Source organism: Erpetoichthys calabaricus, chromosome 6 (assembly GCF_900747795.2).
Source record: "Erpetoichthys calabaricus chromosome 6, fErpCal1.3, whole genome shotgun sequence".
Taxonomy (NCBI): Eukaryota; Metazoa; Chordata; class Cladistia; order Polypteriformes; family Polypteridae; genus Erpetoichthys; species Erpetoichthys calabaricus.
The window spans coordinates 124,214,281-124,235,513 of NC_041399.2; the positions used below are offsets into that span (position 1 = coordinate 124,214,281).

The window sequence follows — 21,233 nt, forward strand, 5'->3', positions numbered from 1 at the left end:
GAAAATATTTTCGTTATGCTTAAAATTGTATATGACATTACTATAAGCAAAATGGGGAGATCCTGGTGGTTACTGCGTAAATATCTAAACGTGTGGCGGGGAAATGCAACTAGCAAAACAATGAAAAGCATTTCACACATTTATATTTCTGCATTTTAGTAGCTTCAAACTAGTAAGTGAAATCCGGAAAGGTTGTTATAGCTACCCAATCCACGGGGGTCCCTGTCTAAATCTCCTCTTAAATCTCTTGTCTCTCTTTAAACAGCATTATATATCACCGACTTCTTCTATGGCTAAGGAACTCTAATGAGTACTAAAAGACTATCTTCTGGTAATTAGCTCATTGCATTGCAGAGTTCCTTCACTGTCTGACAAACAAAGGAAGAGAGAGAGAGAGAGAGAGAGAGAGAGAGAGAGAGAGAGAGAGAGAGAGAGAGCAGTATCATCAGAATTTTCCCTTTGGCGATAAATTCTGATTGGATCCCCAAAGTGAACTACTTTAAACTTTATAATATTTGTCTCCTGACTGCAGTCTTGACTGGAAGTACTATAGGTCTGTGTGTCTCTCTGATGCTGCTTCAGACAGAAGAAAATACTTGACCGGGTGTGTGAGATTTTAAATATATTGTACTGCTATTATTACTATACCTAACTGTTTGTATGTATGAAGGGCAAATGCTTTGCACAACGTTTTTGAAAATGACCTGCTTTGGATGTTTCATCTTTCTTTGTGGAGTGGCTCAAGTCACGGCAAGCTACCCCATTTGGTGGTAAGTTTTTTTTTTAACTTTTAACTCTCTCTCTCTCTCTCTCTCTCTCTCTCTCTCTCTCTCTCTCTCTCTCTCTCTGTCTGTCTCTCTCTCTTTCTCTCATCTTGCTCGGTCGATCGTTCGCTCGTTTCGCGGGGACACGACTGGCTCTCATTTTCTCTTGTATTACTTTTTAAAACTTTCTGTGTCGTTAATCGAACTAAAACATGTTTTGGTCAATGGCATGCTTTCATGGTTATTTTGACATCTGATTTATATATATATATAAAGGTAATTTAATTGTAGTAATGTTTCGTTACACATTTTCTGTCAAATCTTTTAACGCATTTTAGACACTTGATCCAAAGCTGTATCAGATATCAGATAACATTTTAAAGCTAAACGGCCCTTTGATCCTTCTGAAAAAACACTGATTGAATTAAAGAGATAATGATATGAGTTGACATGAGCACTTCAATGTAATTTTTGAGCTAGTCAGGTGGAAACCTGCGCAAAGCAAGAATGACTTCAGGAGAACTGCAAAAATGCTTAAAGGTGCGAAACAAATCAGGTAAGACAAGAATGAACAACCTAGACTGGTTATGCAAACAAGGGTAATAGAAACTTTTTCAGACCGGTTGTAGATTGATCTGATATGTTTCTATAAAGTCATCTTTCTAAGTCATATTGCATTTATTCAAACATTTTAAATATTAATAAAACTCTTTTACGCACAAAATTCAAATATGATGCAAACGTGATTGAAATACGTTGTTCTTGCAAACATTTTAAGCAAAATATTCTTACTTCATAATTGACTTACACCTTACGGTAGCTACACTGTTTCAAAGTGGAAATAAATTTATAAATCTATATCCATTCGTCCATTAACTATTTGTATTAAATACTCTATGTCTTTGACCGAAAATATTTAAGTATGACTCCTACAAAAAACGAATTAAGTAAACAGTGCTTGAGAAGACATGTATATAATTTCTGGGTTTTATGCATACATATGAAACAGCAATCCCCTACTAGAAAAAAGTGGTTGTTTATCATTTATACGTGTTCACCAGCATTCAAACTGTTAATTTGTATATATAATATAATATAATATAATTGATGTTTTAATGAAACCTTCAAATTTACAATAAGGAGATAGCTATGTTAATCTACAGTATTTTACTTCTTGATTACTAATTTGATTAGAGTTTTGATGGTATTAGAAAGACGTAGTAAATACTAGTTTTATTTTTTGTTGGTACACCGTAGTAATACCTTCATACATTATTATTATTATTATTATTATTATTATTATTATTATTACAAGTAGTAGCAATTGTGTAGGTTCAGTATTTGTAGTAGTAGTTGTAGTGCATTAAAAAAAAAAAAATGTAGCTATTTATTTATTTATTTATAAGACTTATACTTTGATAAAACTTTATAAGAAGAAACAAAAGTGTATTTTGCTTTTGCTGTCTATATAAATTAAGCCATTATGTTTTGTAAATTCTACCGAAAATCTTTGCCAAAATTGTATAGAAAAACGATACTAAAACTTACATTACTGTATGTGTACATGAGCCATGCAGATAAGGGAAAAGGCAAAATTCGGTTTATTTAGCTAATTGCAAAGTATACCGTATCTTGGAACCAATATTAAAAAAAAATTCAGTATGTTCTGAAATGTACTTGTGGAATGAATATTAGAAAATACTCACAAAGGCCTTCTTTTACGTCTCAATTGCAACCCACCTAACCGTTTTGTATTACTGTATGCCTTACCTAATATAGGAAACTAATAATGAACCTCTAACATTATATTTGAGGACCTGGATATTTTAATATGTAGGTCCTTATTAAAATTCCAAACAATATTTTCATCGTCTCTTACCTTTCAGAGTTGTATAAATATGTACAGATATTTTTTCTCTATTTCCCAAATGTGCTAATCCATGTTCTGTTTTGCAATTAAACAATAAATTTTTGTCAACAGACGAAAGTAAAATCTTGATTTTTTTAAATAGAAGAAGACTAATTTGCCCCGTTTCGTTCATTGATTAGACATTTTGGCATATTAAACGTTTTTTCTAAAAACAGAACACTCGGATTTAACGGATTTATTAAAAGAACACCGAGTACATTTCGTTTCAATTGGAACATGTTCAAAATACGACTTTTTCAACAAACAATTCCTTCCCGCTAACAGTTACTTTCTGTCAAGATGATAGAGAAGAAGAAAAAAAGCACAATAGGAGTATCACACCCCTCCGAAATGGTTTGTTGTTGACAATTTAGTAATTTTAATACACTTGTTTTCGTATCTTGTTTCGTTTCATGGGCTTAGTGATCAACTATATATATCCGTTCTAAGCAAGCAAAGTATCTTTGCCATGTTTTATGCCTTTTGGAGTTATTTTTATTATTGAAATAATCTTCGCTTAATGGTGCTTTTTAAGTCTCATATTTTTAATGGTATTGATGTATGACAAATAAAGCTATTTCGGCAGGAGGTCACAGGGTTTATTGGGCAGTTTATTTGTTCATCTTGAAACAGATTTGGCTAAACTTCTCTTTATTTGCTCGAGTCAGGTGGGACGGGGCGGGGTACTGTGTTGGGAGATGTAATAGTGGAAACTTTGTCATACCGAACTTCTGCTAAAGACGAACAGATACAGTAAATGCTAGGCCAATGTCGGAATCTTACACCTTTTGTTACTTCTGTGCAATACATTTTTTATTTACCTGTTACAAGTTTTTTTTTCTGTTGTCTATAACGCATTGCCTTGATTGTAATTAATTGCAATTGTGTATTATTATTATTATTATTATTATTTGAGGTATATATAATACTTTTTCTTCCTATATCCCAATTGCCAAATGTTATCACTGTCTGGATGGGTCGCTTTTTGCCGGCAATAGTTTAAAACTGTATTTAACATATAATCATATTCTCTCCCTCTCTCTCTCTCTCTCTCTCTCTCTCTCTCTCTCTCTCTCTCTCTCTCTCTCTCTCTCTCTCTCTGGTAGTTGTTATAAGTTATCAGCGCGTAACGTTATGGATGTGTATCCTTCTTCACTGCATTAATGTCATGCTATATTGGATGCAGCCTATGTTGTAAAAAAAATAAATAATAATAATAAACTATACTCATCAAAACAGCACACACCGATTTATTTTTCATAACCGACAGGGAAATACAAGTAACAATAAGAGTGTATTTTTAAAATTCTGGTCGAAGTTATTGTGTACACATTAAAACGTTTTAAAGTTAAGCAAGGTAAACCTGAAATACAGTCATAAATATGCATTTGCTTTGTCTTATTTATCATTAGGTGCACAAAAACTCGTTAAAAGATAGATAGATAGATAGATAGATAGATAGATAGATAGATAGATAGATAGATAGATAGATAGATAGATAGATAGATAGATAGATAGAAACAAAAGACTCCGTATAATTAAAATATAGATTATTCCAATTGCATTGTCATTTAGTGTTTTTCTGCGAAATAGTGACTAACGCATTTAAAAAATTCCAAGGGCAGAAACCTTAATGGTGTTTAGCTAATTTATGTTTTTTTTAATAATATAGAACAGTCTGTATAACAACATCAATCTCTTAGCCATAAGGATATTGTATATTTTGTGAATTTTTAAACTCGAGGCCTTTGTTTCAGTGGTCATTATTTTAATTAAACAGAGAAAATTAACAATTTACTCCTTTTATCACATTTAAATTGAACTTGTGCAGCATTAACATATTAGAGTGAAAGTTTTGTGTCTTTTGAAAAAAAAATAAAAGCAAAATTCATTTTCCTTTACCCTCATATCTCTGTCTCATTATACACACACATATACACTCAAACACACTATATATACAGTATGTAACATGTATATTAATTATATACTATAGTCTTTTGGTAAATTTTGCTCTTGAGACAAATTAATTTCTATATATCTATCTTAATATTATATTCATATATAATATACTTGAGTAGAGTCTGGAAATTACTTGTTGAATTCTGGATTCAATTACAGCAAAAGTCCGTAAATTGCTTCAGATGCTTGACTGTTCTATAAAAAAATACAAATATTTGAATTCTACATAATCCTAATTCTTTTTATTTAGCGTAACATTTGTTTTCTTTAGGAAAACGTAATGATTAGTATTACTTGTATACTTTTCAATATACCTGTACATAGTGCAGCACCTATGCACCTGAAAATACTGTTTTTCTACTCATGAAATTGAATATATTTTTCTACAAGTATACTGAAATTTTAAAAACCTTCCAGTGAAAATGTCAGGTGATCATTACAGCTTTTGTACTGCAATAGATTAATGGTTTATATTAAGTTGAAAAGGCTCTTTCTATAAAGAAATGTATATTCCAAAAGAAATGCACAATAACTCTCACTGCTGCAAATTACAAGGCAGGTCATTCCACAAGATGGAGCACTTTCATTTCAATCGTATAAAGTGCTAAAACATCATATACAGACAGCCAGAATCCAAGAAGAACTGGGAAAACTTTCAGATAAGTTGTTTTTTATTTTTATTTTTAACTACAAGTAAATTGTGTTACAATAGATAGATAGATAGATAGATAGATAGATAGATAGATAGATAGATAGATAGATAGATAGATAGATAGATAGATAGATAGATAGATACTTTATTGATCCAGAGGGAAATTTAAGTACCAGTAACCAAAGACTATACCAAGTTACATATAAACATTTAAGTACACACTATACAAATATCAATACAATAAGCGCAATGGGAATTGTACAAATAATATTAGTATCAAAGTGACAGGTGGCACATAATAATAAAGAGACAGATACTAAAGTGATATAATATTAAAGTAAAAGTAAAATGAAGTGACATAGCTTATGCTGATAGGATAACATAATTAAAGTAACACATTATGAAAAAAAGTTTATTCAGTAGTTACCAAGTAGTGAGATACAGTATCAGATGTAATACATAGCTAATATAACTAATATATTGCTTATGAGCAGAGAAGGAGCATCAGGCCCAGAACTCAACCATCCCCCAGCCTTGTTTGGAAAGAATTAAAGAGTCTAATGGCTATGGGACAAAAGATCTTTTGAATCTGTCAGTTCTGTGATAGCAGCCTACCACTAAATAAACTCCTCTGCTTAATTATGGTCATGTATAGTGGCTGATGGTCACTGTCCATAATAGACAGCAGCACCCATAATGTCCTCCTCTCTGCCACTGTCACCGGAGAGTCCAGTTCCATGCCAACCACAGATCCTACTCACCTAATCAGCTTGTCAATACAATCAGCATCACTCTTCTTTAAGCAAATGCCCCAGCACACCACACCATAGAAGAGAATACTGGAAAGCACTGACTGATAGAACATCTGCAGGAGTTTCTTACATATGTTAAAGGAAACCAGCCTCCTCAGAAAACAGAGGTGACTTTGCCCCTTCCTGAAAGGAGTCTTTGTGTCCTCTGACCAGTCCAGCCTGTCATCCAACTGCACTCCAAGGTATTTATAGGTCTTGACCCACTCTGCATCAACCCCTTCAATGGAGATAGGTGTCAGCAGTGTTCTAGACCTGCTGGAGTCCATTACCATCTCCTTGGTTTTGGAACAGCTCAACAGCAACTGGTTTGACCAATACCATCCTACAAAGCCATTCACCAGACCCCTGTACTCCTCTTCCTGTCCACACCAGACATACCCCGGAATGGCCATATCATCTGAGAACTTCTGTCTTTTTAAAAATAATTTACAGATTTTTAAGCATTCCATTAATTAAAATAATAACCATTTCTTGCTTTTAAACCACACTAACAAAGCAGCTCTGCAATAGAAGTCGAGTGTATGTTCTTTGTAATTCAGACTATTGTTATGAACATATGGTTAACAGCTCATTTCTATTTAAATAGTTCTTAAACTTTGGATAGTTACAAATGAATAAGCACTGGCACAAAATAGATATAAAATGTGGATAAGCAGTTTGTTTCTTGTTTGCTTCTACATATGCAAATACCTGCTTTTAACTGTACTATAATAACATATTAAGATTACTCTAATTCAAGCTCAGGTTTTGGTTCCTTAGTTAACAGTGAAACAGTGCATACCTGTCACTGAGTAATTGCTTTTGTTTTATATGTGAAATTCCCCAAGTCAGTTGTTTTGATGATCTTTTGTTTACTTTCCCTTGCTTGTTTTCATTAATGAAAATATTGAATTCTTGTCACTCTGTTACACAATTATATTGTTACTCTTTTTGAAACAATGTCTCTAAAAGTAGCATATTTTTTTTCTTTATGTGCTGACTGCTAGTCATGACTGAAGAATGAAGCCTTTGATCTTCACTTAAGACTTTAATATTTTTAAAATATTTCTTCATTTATTAAATTTACAACTATTTTTTATCAATTCTGTTATTATTGAAAAATATTTTTTTGCTTTTCATGCATCTAAGTAAATGAAACTTGCATTTACTGTATTGATTATCTTAATACCGCATTAATGCCTCTTTATTACAAACTTCATTTGTAAAGGTACTGGAATGAGAATGCATTTTTTAATTTACCCTGACAGTTGATTTGCAAGCTGAATTTCTTATTTGCCTCTAGGCTGCCAGGTGGCTTGAGCTCTACAAGTTGTAAATAACACCTTGAAGTCTACAGATTGAAGGGTTCGGGAAATCAGCAGAATAAAGAAATAAGTTAAATGTTTTGTGAGATTTAATTCTAGAAGTTAAGGGATATTATGATTTAACAAATACTATCATTCAATATAACAGGGGCTTCCTATATCTTTGGAGAGTTGCTTCAGTCAATTATTTTTTTTTTATGTATTGCCTACTTAGACACTGTGGCCAGATAAAGTGATACTCCATGGCATTTGTTCTTACTTTTAAAACAATGATTAAAGGGGTGTGATATACTTCAAAGTGTAAGGTTTATTATGAACTCTTGGATTTAAAACAATCTTCTAAGACATGTTTAGGCATTTTTTTTTAATTCATACTGGATCCACTAAGCTGTTCCTTTTAAGAACACTGTTAATAACCCTTTTATTGTGCAGTTTGTTAACTTTTAAACATTGTCATTGTTTAATGGCTTTTAAAATATTATGGCAAACTACACACACACATATTATATATATATATAATATATATATATATATATATATATATATATATATACTATATATATATATTATTATATATATATATATACTATATATACATACATACATACATTTTACATACAATGTATTTATTGTATATATGGTTTAATATAGGTCATCTATACATCTTTAAAGAAATATACATTTTTTTAACATTAGAATAATTTTGAAAAATACAGCCCAATAAGCTTATCCTATTAAGTTAATTTCTACAAAACAACATTTAGTCCACTTTTGAAGGTCTAGCAAGTTCTACTATCTATCACACTGCATGATGATTTTCTTAATGAGTCTGAGGTTTTCTGTGTAAAGAAAAAAATTCTAATGTTTGTACAAAAGATGCTCTTAACTAGTGTTCTTCTGAATTCTTTTTAAAGTAACATCTGGGATCCACTATACTAATCTTTTCATACAGAATGTCAGTCGTTAATCTTTGTTTACATCAACTGAAAAAGTTTAGCTCCTTCCTTCACTCCATCTCTCCTCATGTCTCATACCCCTTAATCCTAAAATTAGTTTTATAGCTTTTATCAGGACTTTCTTTTATGCTGCTATGTGTTTTTGTCAAATGAAGACCAAAAACTGTATAACCACTTCACATAGTGCTATATGGCCAAACATTCTATTAGCTTTCTTTTAAAGCTTCTGTACACTGACTGCTTATAGACAATGACAGGTTCATTTTCTGAGGTCTTCACATGTGAGGAAATAGATAACAATCTGTGGTATCTGTGGAACTACTAAGGAGGAAATTGTAGAGGGAGAAGTACTTCTTAGATTAAATAAGCTGAAATCAAACAAATCACCTGGACCAATTAATATTTATTATTGAGTTCTTAAAGAGGTGTGTGAGTACATACAGTGCATCCGGAAAGTATTCACAGAGCATCACTTTTTCCACATTTTGTTATGTTACAGCCTTATTCCAAATGGATTAAATTCATTTTTTTCCTCAGAATTCTACACACAACACCCCATAATGACAACGTGAAAAAAGTTTACTTGAGATTTTTGCAAATTTATTAAAAATAGAAAAATTGAGAAAGCACATGTACATAAGTATTCACAGCCTTTGCCATGAAGCTCAGAATTGAGCTCAGGTGCATCCTGTTTCCCTTGATCATCCTTGTGATGTTTCTGCAGCTTAATTGGAGTCCACCTGTGGTAAATTCAGTTGATTGGACATGATTTGGAAAGGCACACACCTGTCTATATAAGTTCCCACAGTTGACAGTTCATGTCAGAGCACAAACCAAGCATGAAGTCAAAGGAATTGTCTGTAGACCTCTGAGACAGGATTGTCTCGAGGCACAAATCTGGGGAAGGTTACAGAAAAATTTCTGCTGCTTTGAAGGTCCCAATGAGCACAGTGGCCTCCATCATCCATAAGTAGAAGAAGTTCAAAACCACCAGGACTCTTCCTAGAGCTGGCCAGCCATCTAAACTGAGCGATCGGGGGAGAAGGGCATTAGTCAGGGAGGTGACCAAGAATCCGATGGTCACTCTGTCAGAGCTCCAGAGGTTGTCTGTGGAGAGAGGAGGACCTTCCAGTAGGACAACCATCTCTGCAGCAATCCACCAATCAGGCCTGTATGGTAGAGTGGCCAGGCGGAAGCCACTCCTTAGTAAAAGGCACATGGCAGCCCGCCTGGAGTTTGCCAAAAGGCACCTGAAAGACTCTCAGACCATGAGAAAGAAAATTCTCTGGTCTGATGAGACAAAGATTGAACTCTTTGGTATGAATGCCAGGCATCACGTTTGGAGGAAACCAGGCACCGCTCATCACCAGGCCAATACCATCCCTACAGTGAAGCATGGTGGTGGCAGCATCATGCTGTGGGGATGTTTTTCAGCGGCAGGGACTGGGAGACTAGTCAGGAAAGATGACTGCAGCAATGTACAGAGACATCCTGGATGAAAACCTGCTCTAGAGCGCTCTTGACCTCAGACTGGGGCGACGGTTCATCTTTCAGCAGGACAACAACCCTAAGCACACAGCCAAGATATCAAAGGATTGGCTTCAAGACAACTCTGTGAATGTCCTTGAGTGGCCCAGCCAGAGCCCAGACTTGAATTCGATTGAACATCTCTGGAGAGATCTTAAAATGGCTGTGCACCGACGCTTCCCATCCAACCTGATGGAGCTTGAGAGGTGCTGCAAAGAGCACTGGGCGAAACTGGCCAAGGATAGGTGTGCCAAGCTTGTGGCATCATATTCAAAAAGACTTGAGGCTGTAATTACTGCCAAAGGTGCATCAACAAAGTATTGAACAAAGGCTGTGAACACTTATGTACATGTGATTTCTCAGATTTTTTATTTTTAATAAATTGGCAAAAACCTCAAGTAAACTTTTTTCACATTGTCATTATGGAGTGTTGTGTGTAGAATTCTGAGGAAAAAATGAATTTAATCCACTTTGGAATAAGGCTGTAACATAACAAAATGTGGAAAAAGTGATGCACTGTGAATACTTTTCGGATGCACTGTATATAAACACTTGACATGTATTTTCAGTAAGTCACTGCACATTGTGGAAATTCTGAAGGACTGGAAAATCTCAAACATTAACCTGTTATATAATAAGGATGATCTGGCATAACCAAACAGGCATATGGGCCAGTAAGCTTAAAATGCATCACAGGTAAATTATTAGAAAGAATTATTAAGGTTTTCCTTAATTGATTGAGCAATGCATACGAAAAACAGGAGTTTTACTGATCAGTCAGCATGGGTTAAGACGAGGGAGATCATGCTTTACCAATATGCTGGTATTCTTTGTGTAAGCAACAAAAGGATTTAATCAAAATGGAGCATATATTATTTATCCTGACTTTCAGAAAGCATTTAATGAGGTGCCACATGAGAGGTTGGGCAACAGACTAAAAGAAGTGGAAGTTCAGGGTGTTGTTTGTAGATGGGTACAAAATTGACTCAAACACAGAAGAAGAGGGTTATGGTACAAGGCACAATATCAGGAATGGCTGATGTTAAGAATGGTGTGCTGCAGGGGTCAGTGATAGGGCTGCTGATATTTTCAATATATATAAATGATTCTGATAGGAATATAAGTAACAAGCTGGTTAAGTTTACAGATGATAATAAGCTAGATGGACTGGCAAATAATCTAGAACCTTGAATTATTACAGGGTGACTTGTACAGTATATAGAATTGGGCAGATTTGTCACAGGTGAAATTTAATGCAAGTAAATAAAAAGTATTGCACGTAGAAAGTACAAATGTTAGGTTTGAATACATAATGGGAGGTCTGAAAATCAAAAGTAAACTTAGGAGAAGTATTTAAGAATCGTAGTGAACTCAACACTATGAACTGCCAGACTGTGTTCAGAAGCCATTAAGAAGGCTAAAAGAAATAGGTTATATAGCATGATATGCAGAGTACAAGTCCAAAAACGTTATGCTGAAGCTATATAATGCACCAGTTGGACATCATATGGAATATTGTGTTTAGTTTTGGTCTCCAGGCTACAAAAAGGACATAGCAGCGCTAAAAAAAGTCCAGAAATGAGCAATTAGGCTGATTCCAGTGCTACAAGAGATGAAGTATGAAGAAAGATTAAAAGAGCTGAACTTTTTCAATTTAAGAAAAAGAAGAAGAAGATGAGACACGACTGAAATGTTTAAAATTAATTAACATAGTAGGGAATTAGTACAGTGGATTGATACAGTCACTTTAAAATGAGTTCATCAAGAACATGGGGACACAGTTGGAAACTTGTTAAGGGTAAATTTTGCACAAACATTAGGAAGTTTTTCTTTATACAAAGGATCATAGACACATGGAATAAGTTACCAAGTAGAGTGGTAGACAGTAGGACTTTATGGACTTTCAAAACTGAACTTGATATTATTTTGGAAGAATTAAGTGGATAGGACTTCCTAGGTTTATTGGGCTGAATGGCCAGTTGTTGTCTAGATTGTTCCAATGTTCTAATGACTGAAGGGAGCCTAATTACAAATATATTTAAACATTTGAAAGTAGATAATATGAAACTGGATATGAAAAACTTGTCCAGTCATTAACATTCAATAAAGTCTCCCTCTGTTTTGAAGAATTCTTTCCTTCTTCTGGGCCAGGTAGATAAGCATTATTTAAAGACAGTAAATAATATAGCCTCCTCACTGACACTGTTTTATACAGATTTAAATGATGGTTAATACTCATCTGCAGTACTCACTGAATTGAGAAAATAATTCACCACGGACGTAATCAAAGTATCTTCATTCCCAAAATACCTGTAAAAGTTGTGGTTTGGTGGCTATTTATTCACTACTTCATTAGGCTCACCTAATCACATTACCCAATTTAAATCAATTAAATACCTCAAAGGCACTTAAGGCCATTTATACCAATCAATATCACAATTTGAAGCTTTCCAAAACATCCTGTGACAATAATAAACAAGGATATTCTGTCCGGATAAAATTACAAGATGTGTTTCAGTAACTTGTTTAAAATATGCTCTGCTGTTTTTTGGCAATTGTTGCAGTGGGTTCCTTTAATAAGATCGATGATGGTATATTAAATTATAATCCTGGCCTGTCCTAACCTTCCAAAGCCAATCTTCACTAGTTTAAACAATAAATGACTAACCTAGTTATACATCTTCTCAATACATTGTTTCCCATTTGGTTCTAATGTATCACATAGCAGCAGAACAAGTACAATACAATACAATTTATTTTTGTATAGCCCAAAATCACACAAGAAGTGTCACAATGGGCTTTAACAGGCCCTGCCTCTTGATAGTCCCCCAGCCTTGACTCTCTAAGAAGACAAGGAAAAACTCCCAAAAAAAACCCTTGTCGGGAAAAAATGGAAGAAACCTTGGTAAAGGCAGTTCAAAGAGAGACCCCCTTTCCACGTAGGTTGGGGTAGCAGTGGGTGTCAAAAAGAACGGGGTCGATACAATACAATACACAGAACAGAACGGAAGTAATCCTCAATACAGTATAAAAATAAAAATATTACAAGTACGGAGCAGAATTTAAGAGTGGATGATATCCCTTAATATGATTTGGATTTGTTTAGAGTCCTGGAGACCTCAGCCATCAAGCTGCCTCCACCATTTGGCCATTCCACAGCTGAAACAGTGCTGGGGCCAGCCAATCCGATGAAAAGACCCCTCTACCCCTCGATTCCTGTGATCCTCCATCAGGGATCACTTTACCTTAGGCAGGCAAAACAACTTGGCAGGTGGGCACCAAGTTCCACATTTGAGTACCGAGAAGAAAAACAGAATAGGTGAGGGTTAGTAACAAATTATAACTATCATGTTACTTATGTTTTAGTGCTAATGACTAACAACAGAGATGCAGTCTGTACAGTTAATCAGCAGCTCTAGTTAGGATATGCTAAATTGAAGTAGTGAGTCTTCAGCCAGGATTTAAAAGCTGAGACTGAAGTGGCATCTCTTATAGTAGCAGGCAGACCACTCCACAGTTTAGGGGCCATGTAACTAAAAGCTCAAACTCCAGCTGTTATTTTATTAATTCTTGGAATCATAAGCAGACTCTTGAATCATAAGCAGAATCTTGAGATCTTAATGTGCACTCTGGTTTGTAAGTCATGATAAGTTCAGACAAGTAAGCCAGACCTTGGCCATTTAATGCTTTATATGATAAAAGGAGGATTTTGAAATCTGCCCTAAACTTAACCGGGAGCCAGTATAAGGATTTAAGAACTGGAGTTATGTGTTCGTACTTTCTTGTTTTTGTAATAATTGTTGCAGCAGCATTTTGGATTAACTGGAGGCTGTATAAAGAACAGTTTGAACATCCAGTGAACACCGCATTGCAGTAGTCAATCCTACTAGAAAAAAATGCATGAATTAATTTCTCAGAATCCTGTTTATTTAGAAAGTGCTTTAATTTCCCAACATTTTTAAAATGGAAGAAACATGATTTGGACAACTTTGTAATGTGTGCTTTAAATGACATGCTAGAGTCAAAGATAACTCCTAGATTGCGGGCTGATTCAGTAAAATTAATGGTGATTCCAACTGAGTTAAATGATGACAAAATATTGTTGTGATCAACATCATTCCCTCCAACAATTAACATCTCTGTTTTATTGGAGTTTAAAGATAGATAGTTCTCATCCATCCACTCCTTTAAATCACTAGCACATCTAATTAAAGACTACGTTGGAGAAACTTCATGTGATCTAAATGAAAGGTATAACTGGGTGTCACCTGCATACGAGTGAAAATTAACATTATATTTCTTAATGATAGATCCCAGTGGAACCATGCAAAGTGAAAACAGTAAATGTCCCAGTACTGAGCCCTGTGGGACACCATATATCAGTTCTGTGTATAATGATGGAATACTGTCAGCGCATTTCTGTACATATTGGAATCGATTTAATAAATAAGAACTAAACCAAGTGAGCACAGTGCCTGGAAGTTCAACATCATTTTCTAGCCTGTGCAGTAAAATAGAATGGTCAATGGTGTCAAATGCTGCGCTTAAGTCTAACAACATAATTACAGTGGAGTTTCCTTCATCAGAGGATATTACAATGTTGTTTACTCATTAGTGCTGTTTCTGTACTATGACCAGTGCAGAACCCAGACTGGAATTTCTCAAATAAATTGTATTGCGGTAGGTGTGACTGAGCTGACTGACAACTACTTTTTCTCGGTATTTTAGACAGAAAGGGTAAATTTGAAATAGGTCTATAATTATTAAGTATGTGTGGGTCAAGGTCTGACTTTTTAAGTAATGGTTTTAAATGACTGACACTTTTAGTGCATCAGGTATTGTGCCATGCAACAATGAGCTATTGATGATGTTTAGAAGAGGCGCTGCAAGAACATTCATTGCACTTTTTACTAGTTTTGTTGGCACTGGAGATAGGGAACAAGTAGTGGGTTTCATTTTAGAAATTAAAGTTAAGACTTCCTGACCAGTTTACAGGGATTTAAAATTACTAAAGTGCTGAATGCAATGTGAGATAGGGTCTGCTAAGCTAGTATGCCATTTGTACTTTGATGCTGAGATCGAGATCTTATATTTTTCATTTTCTCATTGAAGAAGTTCATAAGTCCTGTACTGCTATTATCTGTTGGTATTTTGCACTGTAGGTCTGAATTCCCATTTGTTGAATTAGCCACTGTTCTAAACAGTACATAAGGATTTTTATTATTGTTATCTATTACTTTGCAATAGTAGTCCGAGCGAGCTTTAAAGAGAGCTTTTTTATATTTTTTAACACTCTCTGTCCATGCAATGATGCTTTGTTGTTGTCCATCTGCGCTCCAGTTTTTGACACTCTAATTTAAGAGCTCAAGTGTTTTCATTAAACTAGGGAGAGTTTCTTTGTACTTTGATCACTTTTGTTTTAAGGGGAGACACTGCATCCAGGGCATCTAACAAGGTCAAATTATAATGTGATGTTAGCTGATCTAAATTGTTTTCCACATTTACATTTGATGTTAGCTGATCTAAATGGTTTTCCACAATTACACTCGACGTACTCAAAATATCTATATATTTTGAAGCAGAATTATAATCTAGATGTCGCACTGTCTTTGTTTTAATCTGTGAGTGTGCTGGCAAGGACATGACTAAATCAAATGTAATTAAGTAGTGATCAGAAATAACTTTATTTAATGGAGTAATATTTACATTTTGAATTTAAACTTTGTAAGTTATAATTAAATCTAATGTATGGTTATGATTATGAGTTGGACTTTTGACAATCTGACGAAATCCTACTGAATTTAACAAATAAGTAAAACATTTGCTAAAAGTGTCAGTTTCCACATCAATGTGTACATTAAAATCCCCCGTCAATACTACGTGATCATAATTTATAGCCAAATCAGATAAAAGGTTGCTAAATTCCATCATGAACAATGAATATGGCCCTGGTAGTCTGTATACTAGCACTATAATCGTGTTGGAATCTGTTTTAATATTTAAAATGAATGCCTCAAAGGATATAAAGTCGCCTAAATTTTTAGAAGTGACTTGTATTTTGTTACAATGAATTATTCCAAGGCCTCCTCCTCGACCAGAATCTCTAGACTTATGAAGTAACCAGTATCCCTCTGGTGACACCTCAGCTAGGGGAGTGCCATCTGTTCCAAAAGAAAGGACAATGTCCCATTAACCTGGGTTCCTCCTTATACCATCCAGATTAGAATAGAATTAGAGTAGAATTTATAAGACCACCGTATCAGTTTCTGTTCACAGCTTGGCACCTAACTCTTTAAGTTTGGATTGTAGCCTTTCTTTATGTATGCCATTAGTTGCAACATGGACAGTAACACACCTGCTCTGGCACCTCATCCCCACCTACACTTCATATTTATTAGAGTTATCATTTGGCTCCACAAGGTCCTGAAAAAGGTTGGATACCTCCAACCTTGGACAATGTGAAATTCTTACCTTAATCGTTCATCCAACTGTGACACACTTGTTTCTACATCTCTGATTTGGAGCCTCTTTCCACTTTGGAAAAGAAATTGGACAAAAAGCATCCCTCTCTTTTGTCATAAGAATACTGTATATACATTGATATTACAGTAAAATGAGAATAGAGAGAAAACTCAAGCAAAATGACACCTTTTATTGGCTAACTAAAAAGATTACAATATGCAAGCTGTCGAGGCAACTCAGGCCTCTTCTTCAGGCAAGATGTAATCAAATCAAGTAAAATGAGAAGTTATTCAAATCCAGTGTTATGTTACGATAGGTGAGTCATTACCCTATTTTTTAATAGCAAAGTCTGGAAATTTTTGAATGAATACAAAATGATTTTGCCTATGTAAATAACATTGCAAACAAACATAAGGATACTATTAAAATCTTGATTTTTTATATTTTTATATTTCATCTTTGTGCAATTCATATTTTTCTGAGTTTCCCAGAAGCATTGTGGCAGTAAGACCATCTGTATTAATAGTCAACGTTAATTTATGATTGTGTTACAAGTAGCTGGTTAAATCCTTTGTAATCAACATCCTCCTGACTCATTCGTTATATCACTATGTTTATCTTAAACTAGCTGTTTCTTTTGCAAACCTTAATAACAGACAAAAGTCTAAGGACAGAGCATGTTAAGTTCATGTCATGACAATTGTTTGGAAATTTTGAATACTAAGATTTATACACGACAAGGTGATGTCATATATACATTTTGACACCTGACACCTCTAACTAAACCACAGATGGCACCTAAAAATTATACAATGCAACATATTAGTAAACCCTCAGTGTGGTGAAGCACAATATATGTGAAAAATGCACTTCCTTCATTTTCATAAGTAATTGAGTCTCATATGATTTTTCACTACAGTGGTGCTGTGTTGTGACACTTATGCGAGTAGTGCAGCACACCATTGTTTTAGAGAGGCATATCCCTGCTGAAACAAGACAAGGAAAACAATGGAACGAAGAACAAGGGACGGAGGCTACAAATGTCAAAATTCTTGCTTGCAGTACAGGCTGGGTTAAGAAAAGGAATTAATTAATTTTGTGACAATACAATACAGATTCCTGGATCATATTTTTGGATTACAGCTGTTAAGCTGTAAAAATTTTTAATCATGATCAGTCGCAAAATTTTATTTGATAACTCGCGATTAACCACTTTTAACCAAGATAGTTCAACAATGTCTGTAAGTCTCCTGTAAATGCCATTGTTGCCCAACTTCTGAGCTGCTCAAACTGCAAAGACATGTGTCCTTTATAAAAATCCTGTATACAGTATGTGACACAGTTGTCCCATGTGAATTTAATGTGTAAGAACCCTCAGAACTTGCTTAATTATGTCTCTCAGTCCTGTATCTTCAACTATATTTAGAGGTATTTGGTGTGATGCGATCCATTTTACGGTAGGTAGAGGTAGTTAATTCTTTATTTTTTTTTTTAATTCATGAGCAAAAGTTGAGTTGTACATTCCTGGACTGGAGTCTACTGCAGATTTTGCTGCCTTGCTTTAACAGTGGCATCATGCATATTTTGCTCTTAAGTGCATTGTACAGTATTTCTCTGATATTTAAATTTGTCCACATTAAGTTTACAAGTATAGACAATTTTGTTCTGTAAACCATCTGCAGAGTTTAAAATCAAAAGCATGCATCATAACAAATGGTTAACTACAGCAGACTATTGGCACATATATAATCAAATGTCATGCAATATTCATAGGCCAGGGGTTTTAAACTTTTCCTTGGTATACCACCTCCAGAATTTGAAATATTTTGAATTAACACCATTTGTTTTTATCTTAAAACATTAAGTACTGAACTAGGTACAACTAGGCACTGAATTAGGCACAACTAAATGTACGATATCTTAACTTTCATTCCACCCCCTAACACACTATTTGGGGATTTTAGCAAGTGGTGTACTGTATATATCTCTCTATTATAAAAAAAATCTTGGAAGGCTTGGATGAGATGTGATTTCTCTGAGACACCTTAATGTCCCATGGGACAAGGCAGTGAGACAAAAGGACAGCTGTTGTACAGTCTTTTAAATGTTCAATAGCAACACGAGCGGCAGAGACGCAAAGTGGCTGGCACATAGCGTGCCCGGGAGGGGATGGGTGGGGGATATATAGTATATTTTGTAGTGTATGCCTTTAAGTCTTTCTTCTGTACAGCAAATTCTTTTTTAATTAATTATTTTTGTTAATGTAAGCACAATAGCATGGTTTGTTAAAAAACAAATAATTAGAAAGCCTAAACTATTCTGATTTGTATTTTATAAAAAATATACAGTTACATGCTTCTTTTATGTAACAATTGAATAATATTTTCATTTACTTCTATGTTTTGTGAAAAGCTAGGAAACTAGGAATGAAATTTCTTCCTTTTGGCCAAGTTCATTTGCAAAAAGCTGAGAAAACAGAAGATTCAGACTTTTGCTGTTTTTTTTATCGCTGCAAATATGAAAGCCATGAAATATTGTATTAATAAAACATCTTTTCTCTTAAATCTAATATTGACTAAAATTGATGTCTGGGAAATCAATCTGAGAAATGTTCTATGTATTTACTTTCCTATTAGACCTCATATCTAACATTACAAAGTCACTCATTAGCTACAGTTATCACCTAAGTAAACAAAGCAAATATCCTTTTAGGTTTAATACCTAGAAATGTTAGTAATTGCTTGCAGCCAGTCATAACAAAACACAGCTGGCTGGTGGCAAAAGCACAAGTTCTCTATAAGTATTTAGAAGGGACTAAATGATTCTTGTTCAGGCAAAGAAATATTACCAAAAAAACATGCTGCCTTCAACTAACAATGATAATGGAGAATGTCCTTATCTATTCAAGATGAATTTCCTTTTTACTTTGTTTGGCAACTAATTTGCCCATCTTTTCAAACTTGTCTGTATTAATTTTGTTTCCCTTAATCTGCAGAATTTTTAGGTGCTCGCAAATAATATAGGAGAAACCTATTGCAACAGTCACGTCTGTCTATTTGCATAAAACGATTTGGCCTCCTCACAGAATTAATTTGTTTAAATTTGGCACACTTATTCTTCAAAGAAAGTTTTGGAGTCAGTTTATTCTTTATTGAGATATATCAAACAGATTGCACTGTACAAAGTTTTGAAATACTGTATAAAAATCTTCCATTGAAAAGCATTGGTGAATCTGTGAACTCATCCATCTTAAAATAGAAAAACATTCTGTGTGATTTCAACTAACAATTCATTTACTGTTTCAAATTTTACATTGACAGCGTTTACACCAATTTGTATATTTTTCTCTTTTACTCATCTGCCAGCTGTTCAGTTTTCCAATACAACACTAGCGAAAAAGCATGCACTCAAGCAGCTCTTGCAGCAGCAGCCTTCTCTTGTTGCTTTAGATAAAGTTAACCATAAAAGTGCAAAAAAAAAAAGTCACTTCTCTCGAAATTAATGGATTAGGAAAGCAATTATGTAAGCATAATTAAGATTGTTTTGAATGAACTAATATTATGTGCTGAATATTATTGTAAACAAAAAGTTTTACTAACATAGAGCTAAACAGTGTTTCAATTAGTTAAATAGGAAAGAATGGTGCAGTTCCTGACAGTGATAAACAAAGCAATAGCAAATATCAAGGACAGGGCAGGGATTACAGTTAATAAGTACTGAAAGAGTTAAATAGCTATATAACATACAACAAACTGAGCTGAGGTTATGGTGTATTCATTGCCCTTAAATTTCAGCCAAACAAAATGAAATGTGAAGTGAGCCAACAGATGATCAGCTAAGTTGGACCTCAAACTTAATTAGAAGCTAATTCTTGCTGTTAATAAAACCCATTATTTATTTCCATGACTTGTTGGTGATCTCAGTCTGTCACAGCAGACATTTCCAGAATTGTTGATTTTTCTAAGAGCACCAACAAAATGTTTTGTGGTCTTGATCAGATAAACATCACTGAGACTTTTACCTTTTTTTATTTTTTGGATATTGTATGATGGATATTGGTTAGCTGGTCACGTGCTGAGTCATTTTGAATCTCATTATTATTTGGCCGATATTTAAGGAGAAAAGAAACAATGAAGGGGTCTGAGTTGCAGGAAGTCAATTGAAATGAAAGCAAAAGAATTTAATTACAAGGAAAAACTGGTCACTAATTAAGAAAATAATTAGAATGAAAACCTTCAGCCACTGTGTCACTTCAGGAGCTGGACATCCCATCATAGCACATTAAACTTAATGTCATTCTTATTTCACCATAAAAAGCACAAAAAATGTAGTAATAAATATTAAGTCAGTGTTTAACCCCCTTAGCCTTAGATCAGAGAGTCACTCGGGCTATAAACATAGAACTAAAAGTGTTAGTCCCGAGTATCACTCGTGCAACTTTATTGAAGCGTCTTGTGTGAAACCTGAGGACTACTTGGGCTGAAAAAGTGCCTACAGCGTTAAAGCCGAGTGATATTCAGACAACAGTATAAGCGAATAAGCGTCAGACTTGAGTGTTACCTGGGCAATGGTGTAAACGTGTCCTCTCCTAGCATCCTAATGGCATCTTGTAAGAAATACCTTTAATCAGCAGTGATGACAAAGTGAATCTGTCTTCCGGCAGTGAAATCAGAATGGTCAGTGAAACCAAAAAAATGTAAAATGTAATTTTTCAAGCCAAAAAATTAAACTTTTTTTCTTGAGAAAAAGTGTAATGCTAAGGAGGCTACAAGGGATGACAGAAAGTGTACAGCGTTAAAATGAGAGTAAAATTCAGTTTAATTAATTTAACATATATATAGTGTCCTCCAACTCAGGATAAACAAAAATAAACCCATTAAATGAAAAA

At 34.4% G+C, this 21,233-nt stretch overlaps 1 protein-coding gene across 2 annotated transcripts in view; it reads left to right on the forward strand.

The window, feature by feature from the left end:
• Positions 1–534: 534 nt before the first annotated feature.
• Positions 535–21,233, forward strand: part of wnt3a (wingless-type MMTV integration site family, member 3A) — a 174,662-nt gene continuing 153,963 nt past the window's right edge. For both annotated transcript variants that reach the window (XM_051928897.1, XM_028803906.2), the window contains exon 1: positions 535–770. Coding sequence is in view for 1 of the 2 variants with exons in the window: in XM_028803906.2 (XP_028659739.1) it covers positions 661–770 (110 nt within the window). In the remaining variant the exon portion in view is untranslated. The remainder of the gene's footprint in view (positions 771–21,233) is intronic.